At 42.8% G+C, this 15,867-nt stretch overlaps 1 protein-coding gene across 1 annotated transcript; it reads right to left on the bottom strand.

Moving 5' to 3' along the window:
* Window positions 1-4,390: 4,390 nt before the first annotated feature.
* On the bottom strand, window positions 4,391-11,456 carry LOC109891994 (transcription activator BRG1-like; the record flags this gene model as incomplete). The annotated part of the gene is made up of 6 exons (XM_031834560.1): window positions 10,628-11,456; window positions 7,110-7,328; window positions 6,786-6,921; window positions 5,398-5,805; window positions 5,043-5,141; window positions 4,391-4,776 (listed from the first exon to the last, which is right to left on the bottom strand). Coding segments are annotated over exons 2-6 (1,206 nt in total), but the record flags the coding sequence as incomplete, so codon positions are not given.
* Window positions 11,457-15,867: the final 4,411 nt, after the last annotated feature.

Raw genomic sequence — 15,867 nt, 5'->3', positions numbered from 1 at the left:
GTTATAAAACACAAATAGAATTCTACAATTATTCCACAATACACCAGTACCCAAAATTATAGCCTACATTACAATGCTTCAAGTTGATGGCCCATTGTTTTATTTGGATAGGCCTAAATTAAACATTGAATTATTAAAATGATAGACTACTTGAGAATTTAGATACCTTTGAATACACACATGGATTTCAATAAACAAACATAAGACTGTTCTATTCTCTTTGATTTAGTTCCTATTGGAACTCAGACCATAAACAGAATGGATGACATACTGACTGACTGGACTGAATGATGAATTAAATGTTGAAATATGTTGGGATGATGAGTTGCACGCATTGTGCATGCTCTGTACTTTATTTGGCTAGTAGGCAAATAGGCCTACATTAGGGTATAATGACTATGGCTGCATGCCCCCAGAAGGGCATCTTCTGAGGCTGAGGGGTGCTTTTCCATGCAGCATGTGGTGCTGCATGGAGATCACAAGCTCTTCAACTGGGCAGCTGTCACACAATGGAGGGAATAGCCTACATGGAGACTACTTAAGACCACTGCAACAGTTAATGTAACGTGTGGGAATAAGGTCATGCTAGACTTGGCCTACGTTTAACCTCTCCCTTATTCATTTTAAAGGCCATATGTCCATGACCCGATTCATATAAATCATGTCAAATTATTTTAAATTCATATTAACCCCTCCTACAGAATATGCTTTGGCAAGATTGAGTGATTAAATAAATGTCAAAATATTATAGAAAAAATATTTTGAGTGTCAAAGTCTCCAGTGGTCATACATAATTCATAGATTCACCAAACATCTGTTTCATTATTTCTGGTATATATACTACTGGTTATGATTGCAGACAGAGAATGGGATGGTGCAGTACTAATTAGTCATATTTTTATTAAGTGCATGCATGGGAATGTCCACATAACCCAGAGATATGCCCATGCTGTAGATACACCTAGCTGACTGAAACTTCACTGTTGTAGGCATAATACAGCTAGTGCTATCTAGACCTGCGAGGGCAAAGAAATCCATTACATTAGCTACCTAAATGTTAAGTAAACTCAACTGGGGAGTAATAGAGACTTTTTACTAGAAAACGTGCAGGATAACTTTCCGGTTTCCATTTGTTTTTACATTGTGTTATGGTTGTTCGTGTAGCACTCCACACAGGCCGTTTGGTGTACGTTTTGTTTGTTGGTGAGACGAAACTGCCAAAACTCTGAAAGGTATTATTGTACGTCAGAATTGCAACACAAGATTTGTTCAAGCCTAAAATGTTAGTCCGTAACCGTAACGTGGTGTTTGTATGTTCACAGATTCAATTTCACGTTTACATTTTTTGTTTCACACATGGCTTTTCTTACGATCCTAACAATTTACATATGAATTTTCTTACGATCTTAACGATATGTACGTTCAACCTTTTGTCAGCTATCTGGCTCCATAGAAAAACTACGAAATTTACCTGAATTTCACTCTGCAAGTAGCACTGCTGGTGATTTGAAAAGTCAGTCAATCAATCAATAATATAATACTCTTAGAAAAATTGTTTATATTTAATTTACAATCTGTAGAAAATAAGACAATAGAAAGGTTACAAACTTTTGTGAAACATCACATTACAGCTGAAAAATATATGGCAAATAGACATCAAAACTGAATGGTGTTCAGAGATGGATGGGAGGGGTTGAGAGGAGCTGAAGGGTGGTACCAAAAAATAACAAAAAACAAGATAACTAAAGTCAAATGTACTGTGTCCATAAAATGTACAGTATGTATAAGCTGGAAGTAGAAGCCTAAGTGTTGTTGCCCATTAGTTTAATCCAATTAGGGGAGGGGTGGCAGTGTTATGGGAAAATAAAACACACATACATACATATATATATATATATATAAAAATCTGTCAAAAGTTTGGGGACACACCTAGTTATTCAAGGGTTCTTCTTTATTTTTACTATTCTATACATTGTAGAATAATAGTTAAGACATCAAAACTATGAAATAACACATGAAATCATGTAGTAACCAAAAATAAGTGTTAAGCAAATCAAAATATGTTATATTTTTCAAAGTTGCCACCCTTTGCCTTGATGACAGCTTTACACACTCTTGGCATTCTCCTTGGCATTCTCTCAACCAGCGTCATGAGGTAGTCACCTGGAATACTTTTCCAACAGTCTTGAAGGAGTTCCCACATATGCTGAACTCTTGTTGGCTTCTTTTCTTCACTCTGCGGTCCAACAAATCCCAAACCATCTCAATTGGTTTGAGGTCAGGTGATTGTGGAGACCAGGTTATCTGATGCAGCACTCCATCACTCTCCTTCTTGGTCAAATAGGCCTTACACAGCCTGAAGGTGTGTCGATTCATTGTCCTGTTGAAAAACAAATGATAGTCCCACTGAGCGGAAACCAGATGGGATGGCGTATCGCTGAAGAATGCTGTCGTAGCCATGCTAGTTAAGTGTGCCTTGAATTCTAAATAAATCAGTGTCAACAGCAAAGCACCCCCACACCATCACACTTCCTCCTCCATGCTTCACAGTGGGAACCACACATGCAGAGATCATCTGTTCACCTACTCTGCGTCTCACAAAGACATGGCAGTTGGAGCCAAAAATTTCACATTTGGACTCATCAGACCAAAGGACAGATGTCCAAGGTCTAATGTTCATTGCTTGTGTTTCTTGGCCCAAGCTGGTGTCCTTTAGTAGTGGTTTCTTTGCAGCAGTTTGAACATGAATGCCTGATTCACGCAGTCTCCTCTGAACAGTTGATGTTGAGATGTCTGTTACTTGAACTCTGTGAAGCATTTATTTGGGCTACAAACTGAGGTGCAGTTAATTGCCGATTTTTGAGGCTGGTAACTGTAATGAACTTATCTTCTGCATCAGAGGTAACTCTGGGTCTTCCTTTCCTGTGGCGGTCCTCATGAGAGCCAGTTTCATCATAGCGCTTGATGGTTTTTGCGACTGCACTTAAAGAAACGTTTAAAGTTCTTGACATTTTCCTTTGTGTCTTAAAGTAAATATGGTCTATTGTTTCTCTTTGCTTATTTGAGCTGTTCTTACCATAATATGGACTTGGTATTTTACTCGGGTATCTTCTGTATACCACCCCGTCCTTGTCACAATACAACTGATTGGTTCAAGCGCATTAAGGAAATAAATTCCACAAATTAACTTTATCAAGGCACACCTGTTAATTGAAATGCATTTCAGGTGACTTCCTCATGAAGCTGGTTGAGAGAATGCCAAGAGTGTGAAAAGCTGTCATCAAGGCAACGGGTGGCTACTTTTGACGAATCTCAAATATAAAATATATTTTGATTTGTTTAACACTTTTTTGGTTACTACATGATTCCATATGTGTTATTTCATAGTTTTGAAGTCTATTCTATTATTCTACAATGTAGAAAATAGTAAAAATAAAGAAACTCTGGAATGAGTAGGTGTGTCTAAACCTTTGACTGGTACTGTAAATAAACAGCCAAAAAATATATGTGGGATTGGAAATGATGCAGATATTTACACTGATAGAAGCCACAATCAATTTGCAACATTTGAGCTTATCCAACACTCCCTGCACAAAACAATTGTGTACACTACATGATCAAAGGTATGTGGACACATGTATGGGGACACTGCTTTTTGAACATATCATTCCAAAATTAATGGACATTAATGTGGAGTTGGTCCCCCCTTTGCTGCTATAACAGCCTCTACTCTTCTGGGAAGGCTTTCCACTAGATGTTGGAACATTGCTGCGGGGACTTGCTTCCATTCAGCCATAAGAGCATTAGTTAGATCGGGCACTGATGTTGGGCGATTAGGCCTGGCTCGCAGTCTGCGTTCCAATTCATCCCAAAGGTGTTCGATGGGATTGAGGTCAGGGCTCTGTGCAGGCCAGTCAAGTTCTTCCACACCGATCTCGGTAAACCATTTCTGTATGGACCTCACTTTGTGCATTGGGCTATTGTCATGCTGAAACAGGAAAGGGCCTTCCCCAAACTGTTGCCACAAAGTTGGAAGCACAGAATCGTCTAGAATGTCATTGTACGCTGTAGCGTTAAGATTTCCCTTCACTGGAACTAAGGGGCCTAACCCGAACCATGAAAAACATCCCCAGACCATTATTCCTCCTCCACCAAACTTTACAGTTGGCACTATGCAGTCGGTCAGGAAGCTTTCTCCTGGCATCCGCCAAAGCCAGATTCGTCCGTCGGACTGCCAGATGGTGAAGCGTGATTCATCACTCCAGAGAACGCGTTTCCACTGCTCCAGAGTCCAATGGCGGCGAGCTTTACACCACTCCAGTCGACGCTTGGCATTGCGCATGGTGATCTTAGGCTTGTGTGCGTCTGCTCGGCCATGGAAACCCATTTCATGAAGCTCCCGACGAACAGTTCTTGTGCTGACGTTGCTTCCAGAGGCAGTTTGAAACTCGGTAGTGAGTGTTGCAACGGAGGACAGACGATTTTTACTCGCTACGCTCCTCAGCACTCGAGCCTGCAGCCTGTACTCTCTCTCCTGGAGGATCTCCACTGGGTCCAGGCCACGGGGCTTCTGGATGGGCGTGATGCGGTTCTGTTTCTGGTGTAGCACCATGGGTGGGGGCTGGGGGGGCTGCCCGGGGGACTGGGTCTGGGGGGGCATGACCGGGAAGGCAGCAGGGGGCACGGAGGGGGGAGCAGGGGAGGGTCTCCGAGTGGGCTGAGGGGGAATCAGCTTCTGGGGGGCACTGGATGGAGCAGCAGCATTCACCATGGGCCCTAGAACATATGGCATTGAAATAATGATTAGTTCTACCATTGATTTTACAGTGTTTTGGTGCAATTATTATCTGTTTAATATGTGTGTATTCCTTGTTTAAATTTTATTTAACTAGACAAATCAGTTATCAATGACGGCCTACCGTTGTGATAGGTCTGGTGAAACTATCAGCACAGGAAAGAGAAGAACATGGACTAAAAACACTACAGACTAGTGCCCTCTCCACACAGGTGAATCACTGCCCAGGGGTCAAGCTGAGGCTCACCTTCGGGCCATTGTTTAGGGGGTCCATTGGTGGGCTGGCCCTGCATACCAGGGGGAACACCTGAGGATCCTGAAGGAGGCATGTTTGGGCCTACCATTCCTGCAAGATGACATTAGAAATGATCAGACACTGCCTGGGCATTCATGCCTACGGAAGTCTAGTTAACGTAGAAAATGGTGCCTGAACCAGTTTCACCACCAAGTGTTAAGCATTTAAATTATTTATTTTCTTTGTTTGAGATTAACAGCATGTGCGTGATTGACTGTAATTATGCGCATTTGTGTGTCATTCATAGGGTTGCAAAACTCATTGACAGGCTGTGTAGCATAAACTTGCATGTGTCCACCCCACTCACCTTGAGGTCTGTTGTAGTTTGCTGGTGGCTGTCCAGGCCCAGAGGAAGGGGGCATGTTGGGCATCCCAGGCTGCTGCTGCATCCCTGGCATGGGCCTCTTGCCCTGCACGGCCATTTGCAGGTGGTCTGGCAGGGGCTGCCTGCGGTCCAGCATCTTGTAGGCCACGATCTGGGCCCTGAGCTGGTGCAGCTGGTTTTGGTTGAAGGGGGTGGGTCCACCTGGCCCAACCCCACCTGGCACAGAACCACCACTCAGGACACCACCGAGGTTCTGCTGGGCCATGGCCTGGGGGTCACCGCCCTCCATGGGGACACCTGGGCCAGAGGGCATCATGGGGCAGGGTGGAGGGCCGTTGGCTGGCACGGGGCTGGGAGAGTGCTCAGAACCACCCAGTGGAGAGGGGTAGCCTGGGGAGGAGAGACAACAGCACAGGTGAGAAAAGTCATCTTCCCTGGGAATGGTAGGGCATGACTGTCCCTTTAACTGAGAACAGTGGGAAACTGATTTGAATGACTAAAATAAATGGCTAGATACATCGAAAATGGTGGCGAAATGGATGCTAACAGACCAGGAGAAATGTTAAACAAATCCAGACTGGTATTATGATTATGAGCTGGACTGGCGATACAAACACTTTACAAATCAGTCTCTAACAGACATGCACACATTATGGCTGAGCCTCGCGCTCTGTACATATTACCGGAATTACCTCAACACCCCCGCACATTGACTCTGTACCGGTACCCACTGTACATAGCCCTGCTATTGTTATTTACTGCTGCTCTTTATTATTTGTTCATCTTATCTCTTACTTTTAAAAAAAAAGGTATTTTCCTAAAACTGCATTGTTGGTTAAGGGCTTGTAAGTAAGCATTTCACTGCAAGGTCTACACTTGTTGTATTCGGCACATGTGACAAATACAATTTTATTTGTCACCAGTCAATACAGGGTAGAAGAGTCAACAGAAAAACACCCTCTCCTGTGTTACAGTATTTCAACAGCCCCTCTGTCCCTCTCTCGTTGGTGACAGTAATTTTATAGCAGACAGCATTGTCTGAAAGGGGAAGCCTCATGCCGCCGCCCCCCCCCCCCCCCCCTCCCCCTCATCTGAGCGTCTGCTGCTCACGCTACCCAACAAAAGACAGAACTGAAAGAGGAGAAACTAGCTGGTTGAGTTCACAATACAAGTGCACACGCGTCTACACGAGTTAGCATTCTCTTCTCAGGTAATTGGCTTTAAAAACAATTGTGCTTAACTCTAAAATCATAAGCACCATATTTAGAGCATATGGAAAGCTAATAAGTTGACCTTTTGTGTAAAGCTCCTTCAATAACAGAGTCAATGTTTCCTCTATGCAATCAAATCAGTACCCCATGGTATGGTACCTTGGAAATGTTGGTCCATGGGGCTAGGAGGGGGTCCCATTCCAATGTGGCCTCCACCTGGTCTCATGCCCATGCTCTTCATCGGTCCATAGCGAGGGTCATCAGACATGCCCTTCTCATGCATGCCTTCCATAGCCTGGGAGAACACAACAAACATTAATACATTAACATAAGCATGTTCTACTTAGATAGCACATACATTTCTTATGTACATTAAAGGAAGAATAGATTAATGCAAAAAAAAGTCTCATAAAATGGTACCACAGACCAAAGCAGACATTTAACATACATTACATTTAAGGATATGCCCATTTTCTGTCTTACTTTGTGCATCTGATGCATATTCTCCTGAGGATATACTGAGGGCCCCTGTTGTGGGTGGGAGTGCCCAGAGGCTGGGGGACCTGGGCTGGGTCCTATCATGGCTCCTGGGGAAGGCCCCGGTCCAGGAGAGGGGCCCGGCCGAGGCGTCCCTCCCATGGGGGGGTCCGGGGTGGACATTTCTCAGGTGAGTCCGAGAATGTGACAGCACCAAGATCCACTCTGCAGAGGACAAATGACAGATAAATACTGACCACTATTTACAACAAACCAACCCAGCAGTGGGGAGTAAAATTGACTGTGTACTAGTGATGGGGGAATTGATACCGTTACAAATCGGGATATTGTTGAAGATATATTGTATCGTTTTGACAATATCACATTAGTTGGCTGTATCTAGGGTTGCAAAGGGCTGGGAACTTTCGGTAAATCTCCCCCCAAAATCCCTGGGAAGTTAATTAAGGCCTGGAATTTGGGGAATTTTGCTTAAAACAGTGAACCTTTTTTGTATTTTTACCTAAATTTAACTAGGCAAGTCCGTTAAGAACAAATTCTTATTTTCAATGACGGCCTAGGAACAGTGGGTTAACTGTCTGTTCAGGGACACATGGCAATTCTAGGTCTTGTGGCATATTTTGGTTAAACTATCCCCAATTAAATGGAATTGCAACCCTCTGCATGCACAGTGCATTCTTCCATCACATGTACAGCTGATTCTCAAGATCTTGCACAATAATGAGATGCTATTCAGCCCACACTACTACACTGTCTGAGCCAAAAACTACATGCTTTCTGGTAAGTTTTGATCACAATATTGGGTGGGATTAATATTTTTTTGGCTAACTAATAAATAGTAGCCTACAGTAAAGTGTGTTTAAATCATTTCTAACTTGTTAACAATTTCTGCTAGTTAGTTTTAGCTTGCTTGAGCCTGCTAACTGAGGAGTGTTAATTCACCTGTTTCCATACATGTTTCATTTTAAAACATTTATCTTACAAAAGGAGTTGTTTAATCTAACTGCTTAACTATTTATCTGTACATGGAATTGTATTTGGTTTTTTTTACTAATTTTTTTCTGATCTTTACAGGAAAATGTCACGGGCATTATCTGATGTGTGGAGACATTTCACTGCAGCTAACGCAGAAGGAAAAGGTGTGTACATTTGCAAATACTGTGCCAAATCATATGTGAAAAATGCAAAAAAAAGATATAGAATCATCTGGCCAAGTGCATAAAGTTACCTCAGCGCTCACAACAAGCAACCTCTGACAAAAGTCCCTCTACTTCTATTTGAGGTGAATATTATGAATCAGACACCTCATCAATAGCAACAGCTCATGGTCCTCCTGGAATCAGAATTTTTTTTTTACTCAATGGGGGAACGTAGTCAGAGAAATGCTGATGAATGTCTTGCTCGAGCTGTGTATGCAACTGGTTCACCTCTGATGCTCAAAGGCAATGTGTATTGGAAAAGATTTCTGAATGTTCTTCGCCCAGCATACACCCCTCCAACCAGACATGCTTTATCTACTAATTTGCTGGATGCAGAGTTCAACAGAGTTCAAGTCAAGATCAAGCAAAGCAAAGCATAGAAAAAGCAGAGTGCATTGCAATCATCTCCTGATGGGTGGTTGAATGTTCGTGGCCAAGGAATAATTAACTACATCATCTCCACCCCTCAACCAATATTCTACAAGAGCACAGACACAAAGGACAACAGACACACCAGTCTCTACATTGCAGATTAGCGGTCATCAATGACCTTGGACCACAGAAGGTATTTATTTGCACTGGTGACAGACAATGCTGCGAACATGAAGGCTGCTTGGTCTAAAGTGGAGGAGTCCTACCCTCACATCACACCCATTGGCTGTGCTGCTCATGCATTGAATCTGCTCCTCAAGGACATCATGGCACTGAAAACAATGGATAAACTCTACAAGAGAGCCAAGGAAATGGTTAGATATGTGATGGGTCATCAAGTTAAAGCAGCAATCTATCTCACCAAGCAAAGTGAGAAGAATAAGAGCACCACATTGAAGCTGCCCAGCAACACCCGTTGGGGTGGTGTTGTCATCATGTTTGACAGTCTCCTGGAGGGGAAGGAGTCTCTCCAAGAAATGGCCATATCACAGTCTGCCGATATGGACAGCCCCATCAAGAGGATCCTCCTGGATGATGTATTTTGGGAGAGTGGAAAGCAGCCTGAAACATATAGCAGGATTGAGGGTGACAATGCCATCCTGTCTGATGTTCACACTCTGCTTGCAGATGTAAGAGAAGAAATCCATACTACCCTGCCCTGCTGCAAGCAGAGGAAACTGCAGTTCTGAAATGCATCAAAAAGCATAAAAACTTCTGCCTGAAGCCCATACACGCCGCAGTGTACATGTTGGACCCCAAGTATGCTGCCAAGAGCATTCTGTCTGGTGCAATGATCAACAAGGCCTATGGTGTCATCACTACCGTGTCTCATAATTTTTTAAATTATTATTATTCTATTGGAAGGATTTTAACATTTTAAATTATGTTTACTTATGATAAGGTAAAAGGTTTATGTTTCTGTCTCCATATGATATGGTAAATATATCCAATGCAAAAAACATCTACATTTAAATGGTATTAATTTAGCATATTCCCGTTCCCGTTAATTCCCACGGAAAGTATCCACCTCTGAATATTCCCCAAAATTTGAGAATCTTCAAAGTAGCCACCCTTTGCCTTGACAGCTTTGCACACTTGGCATTCTCTCAACCAAAATTCACCAACGCTACACATACCTTTGTCTCATGCCCTTCTGCACACCTAGGAACCCCCCTCCTATACTGCTGCCACATGCCCAATTAGCATGACACCTGTAACGTTAACATCGTAATGTATTCGATACAAAAGCTCGTACAGGGAGGGATAACCGATATAACATCACTTTGCCGGGCTAAGCCTCAACATTAAAAAAAACACAACGACTCCTCTGTTTCTCCACTCAAGCCACACAGTCTGCGTCGCACCAAACGAAGAGCATCACAAACACCGGGAATCTTCCCCTGGCTTCAGATTGTCCACTTTCACCCCTACCCCGATACCTACCTCACTCATTTTAATGGCGCTCTATACTTGAGAGCAAAACAACTCACAGATCCTGACGTTTGACGCGAAGCGTCAGCTTCATCTGACCCAACACAGAAACACAAACAATCACAAGACCACTTCGGGTTACCTTCACCGATTCCACACCACCCAACTCCATTGTCACCCACCCTGAAACCACAAATGGATCAGCCAAAGGGCAAGGGTCCACTTTTTCCGTAATTTCACTCCTACGGTCACAGACTAATCTTTATCCTAAACCTCCGTGTAATCCTCGAGCTCCGAGAACTTCACCACACCTACCACCTCCAATACTTCGCCCTCATTCACTTTCATTTCTCCGGTCTTCGATCCAGGGTACAGATCACACTTTCTACCATTCTTCAACAAACCATCTCCCTTTTCCTCCACTGTTGGCCAATTCAAACTCACCTTCCTCTGTTTTTCCTTCCATTCGTCCTCCGTAATCCAAGTATATGTATCCTGATAAATCTAGGACGCCATTCCCCGCTCGCCCCAGCATCCAGCTGCGACACACACTCCAAGTTTGATCACGCCAAACATTTCCCCCACCAAAGATAATAGTAACTCCTTATCGGTCAAAACTCGCAGAGATCTACAGTATTGCAGAGCGCGAGGCACCTAATGTGGTGCATAGCTTGACTAGAAAGCTAGCTAGCAGCAAAACAACCTCCGTTCGCGCTGTTTACAACATAGTAGCACGCTATATTTGTTTGAGGTCAGAAACCATTCACCCATGTGATGGGCTACATTTCAAACATTGTTTCCTACATAATAAATGCGAATAAACTGTTACACTGCCAGACAGTTGGCCAACGTTAGCTAATGGTATGGTCTCTGCTAGCCGAATATGCGGTCTTAACAAAATGTATGGTGTGAATTACATTGTTTTGCTGACTTTAGAGATGCGGCAAGAGTAAAATAAAAAATATATATATTTCAGATGATTGATCCAACCCGCATCCCGTACCCCGGCTCTAGTTAACTAGATACATTTACCAGAAACGTATTAATTTCAGTCTGCCGCCACTGTCTGCAGAGAGACAGACGAATTATGTCTGTCCTGACTACCGTTCCTTCCCAAACAAACGACGAAGTATTATAAATAAAACACCTGAATCTGACTTACATTGAAATTCACCCTTCGCGAGTAGGTCCTTTCGAAGTATATCGACGTGGGGGATGGGTGTACAAATTATTATAGAACAGCATTATTACATGTAGTAAAATAAGATCATGAGGCATCATTGTTGATAGTAGTCATTGACAATAATAATGAAAGCAATTGAGCTCTGTTTACATGCATTTTTCTATCTAAATAAAATGTACACGTCAAAAAATAATTGACCGTTATCAACACTAACTATATTGACTCGTTTAATAACCACAACCAAAGGCGCTGTTTTGTAGATTGGAATATGTACTAGTCCCCTTTACAGTAAACAAAAAATATGATGATACAGGTTATTGAAATTAAATGCACAGGGACTAGATAGAACCACGGAGAGAACTGGGTAGTGGTGGATAGTCGACTCCAAAATAATCGATTCCTCGACTCCTTGCCTGTCGACTCCCTTTTCTGGGTGTCAAGCTTCGACTCCTAAGATTCAGTATTTTTGCAATGGAGGAAACTATGTTCCGTAGAACACAAACTCTCGCATCTTTCACCGCAAAGAAAGAGCGAGGGAGAGATGGGAGGGGCATAGCCAGAACTGTGCATCGGTTATCAAAATATGTAGGCTATAGCAATGCTGTATTTCACAATTTCTTGCCTTGTAATGTCTCATGCAAATTCACTAAAGTAAGGGCTATCAATGAGTAGGCTGAGCTATTCTACACGCACACACTAGCGTTTTTCATAGCGAAGGGAAAGAGGAGCAGGCGAGGGAGAGAGAAGATAGGGTCATGCAGAAAGACTGTTAAAACCATGCGCATAGGCTGTATTTTGGAAATCTGTATCTAGCTATGCCTCGTAAATTACCAAAAGTATATTAAAGTATATATTAGGCAGTCAGTGAGTATGGCTAAACTGAAATTATCTAAAGTATATATTAGGCAGTCAGTGAGTATGGCTAAACTGATCTTCATAGTGCCAGTGAATTGAAGTGAATCATTTCCAAATGCATCAGTTAAATTAGGCCTAAAGGTGCAATACAAATGATTGCCATTAGCTTATTTAATGAAACTCTGGCTTTTGATGACCTAGGTCAGGGCTCCCCAACCCTGTTCATGGAGAGTTCCTGTAGGTTTTTGTTCCAGACCCAGTTGTAGCCTAACTAACTTGATTTCAATTTATCAAGCAGCTCATTTTTGAATAAAATGCGCTAGATTAGGGTTGGAGAGCCATGTTCTAGTCAATAGTTCCCAAAGCAGGATTCTCGCTGAACTTTTTGTAAATGGCAAGTTCACTTTCTCATCCATATACACAATCAAATGTGCATATACCGTTCAGCAGCTGAAATCAGCAGGATGTGGGGCATTGTTGTTAGGAAGGACGTCTACCATGAATGGATCGCAAAAATAATGGTTATCAAATCTAATTTTATTTCAAATTTAATCAAATTTATTTATATAGCCCTTCGTACATCAGCTGATATCTCAAAGTGCTATACAGAAACCCAGCCTAAAACCCCAAACAGCAAGAAATGCAGGTGTAGAAGCACGGTGGCTAGGAAAAACTCCCTAGAAAGGCCAAAACCTAGGAAGAAACCTAGAGAGGAACCAGGCTATGAGGGGTGGCCAGTCCTCTTCTGGCTGTGCCGGGTGGAGATTATAACAGAACATGGCCAAGATGTTCAAATGTTCATAAATGACCAGCATGGTCAAATAATAATAATCACAGGCAGAACAGTTGAAACTGGAGCAGCAGCACGGCCAGGTGGACTGGGGACAGCAAGGAGTCATCATGCCAGTTAGTCCTGAGGAATGGTCCTAGGGCTCAGGTCCTCCGAGAGAGAGAAAGAAAGAGAGAATTAGAGAGAGCATACTTAAATTCACACAGGACACGGATAAGACAGGAGAAGTACTCCAGATATAACAAAATTACCCTAGCCCCCCGACACAAACTACTGCAGCATAAATACTGGAGGCTGAGACAGGAGGGGTCAGGAGACACTGTGGCCCCATCCGATGATACCCCCGGACAGGGCCAAACAGGAAGGATTTAACCCCACCCACTTTGCCAAAGCACAGCCCCCACACCACTAGAGGGATATCTTCAACCACCAACTTACCATCCTGAGACAAGGCCAAGTATAGCCCACAAAGATCTCCGCCACGGCCCAACCCAGACAGGAAGATCACATCCGTGACTCAACCCACTCAAGTGACGCAGCCCTCCTAGGGACGGCATGAAAGAGCACCAGTAAGCTAGTGACTCAGCCCCTGTAATAGGGTTAGAGGCAGAGAATCCCAGTGGAAAGAGGGGAACCGGCCAGGCAGAGACAGCAAGGGCAGTTCGTTGCTCCAGAGCCTTTCCGTTCACCTTCACACTTCTGGGCCAGACTACACTCAATCATATGACCCACTGTAAGCAAGCCCATGCAATGCTTTGTAGGTTAGCAGTAAAACCTTGAAATCAGCCCTTGCCTTGACAGGAAGCCAGTGTAGGGAGGCTAGCACTGGAGTAATATGATGACATTTTTTGGTTCTAGTCAGGATTCTAGCAGCCATATTTAGTACTAACTGAAGTTTATTTAGTGCTTTATCCGGGTAGCCGGAAAGTAGAGCATTGCAGTAGTCTAACCTAGAAGTAACAAAAGCATGGATTAATTTTTCTGCATAATTTTTGGACAGAAAGTTTCTGATTTTTGCAATGTTACGTAGATGGGAAGAAAATGTCCTTGAAACAGTCTTGATATGTTCATCAAAAGAGAGATCGGGGTCCAGAGTAACGAAAAGGTCCTTCACAGTTTTATTTGAGACGACTGTACAACCATTAAGATTAATTGTCAGATTCAACAGAAGATCTCTTTGTTTCTCGGGAACTAGAACAAGCATATCTGTTTTGTCAGAGTTTAAAAGTAGAACGTTTGCAGCCATCCACTTCCTTATGTCTGAAACACAGGCTTCTAGCGAGGGCAATTTTGGGGCTTCACCATGTTTCATTGCAATGTACAGCTGTATGTCATCCGCATAGCAGTGAAAGTTAACATTATGTTTTCGAATGGCATCCCCAAGAGGTCAAATATATAGTGAAAACAATAGTGGTCCTAAAACGGGAAACATTGAGGAACACCAACATTTACAGTTGATTTGTCAGAGGACAAACCATTCACAGAGACAAACTGATATCTTTCCGACAGATAAGATCTAAACCAGGCCAGAACTTGTCCATGTAGACCAATTTGGGTTTCCAATCTCTCCAAAAGAATGTGGTGATCGATGGTATCAAAAGCAGCACTAAGATCTAGGAGCACGAGGACAGATGCAAAGCCTCGGTCTGATGCCATTAAAAGGTCATTTACCACCTTCACAAGTACAGTCTCAGTGCCATGATGGGGTCTAAAACCAGACTGAAGCATTTCGTATACATTGTTTGTCTTCAGGAAGGCAGTGAGTTGCTGAACAACAGCCTTTTCTAACATTTTTGAGAGGAATGGAAGATTCGATATAGGCCGATAGTTTTTTATATTTTCTGGGTCAAGGTTTGGCTTTTTCAAGAGAGGCTTTATTACTGCCACTTTTAGTGAGTTTGGTACACATCCGGTGGATAGAGAGCCGTTTATTATGTTCAACATAGGAGGGCCAAGCACAGGAAGCAGCTCTTTCAGTAGTTTAGTTGGAATAGGGTCCAGTATGCAGCTTGAATGTTATGACCACACCTCATCAATATAAATATTATGGGGAGACCTATATTTTTGTCAACGCACATACTTGGATAATAATTACAAAACCAACGTCTCTAGTAATACCCGTCCGAATAGGGCTATAACATGTAAAAGAATAGGCTTATCAGCATCGAGTGCGCAGTATCATCGCATGGGATCTGTGAAGGCTGCACACAGCAGAAATATCACGGAAATATTATAGATTTTACTTCTTACATCACCTTCTATATTCAAACAAAATAGTCCTTTAATATGCAACTGGGGGGCATCATTCTCTTGCCAGTCCTCTGAAACGCAAATATAACCTTCCTAGTAGGACGCAATAATGAGGTGGAGCGTACGTGTGTGCATCCCTTTCAGCGTGTTTTTGGAGTTGAGCAAGATTCGACTCCAATCACAGGAGTCGGAGTCGACTCCAAAAATCCTGAAGTCGCGCACCACTGGAACCGCGTTCATCAGGACAAAACTTTTTAAATTGTTTTATTTAATTTAACCTTTATTTAACTAGGCAAGTCAGTTAATTAAGAACACATTCTTATTTACAATGACGGCCTACCAAAAGGTAAAGGCCTCCTGCGGGGCCCTGGGATTAAAAAATACAAAATAAATACAATATACATATAGGACAAAGCACACATCACAACAACAGAGACAACACAACACTACATAAAGGGAGACCTAAGATAACAAAATAGCAAGGCAGCAACACATGACAACACAACATGGTAGCAGCACAAAACATGGTACAAACATTATTGGGCACAGACAACAGCACAAAGGGCAGAGACTACAATACATCATACAAAGCAGCTACAACTGTCA

This window comes from Oncorhynchus kisutch, linkage group LG10 (genome assembly GCF_002021735.2).
Source record: "Oncorhynchus kisutch isolate 150728-3 linkage group LG10, Okis_V2, whole genome shotgun sequence".
Taxonomy (NCBI): Eukaryota; Metazoa; Chordata; class Actinopteri; order Salmoniformes; family Salmonidae; genus Oncorhynchus; species Oncorhynchus kisutch.
The sequence above is the reverse complement of the archived record's forward strand: the minus strand, read 5'-3'. Positions and strand labels throughout refer to the sequence as shown.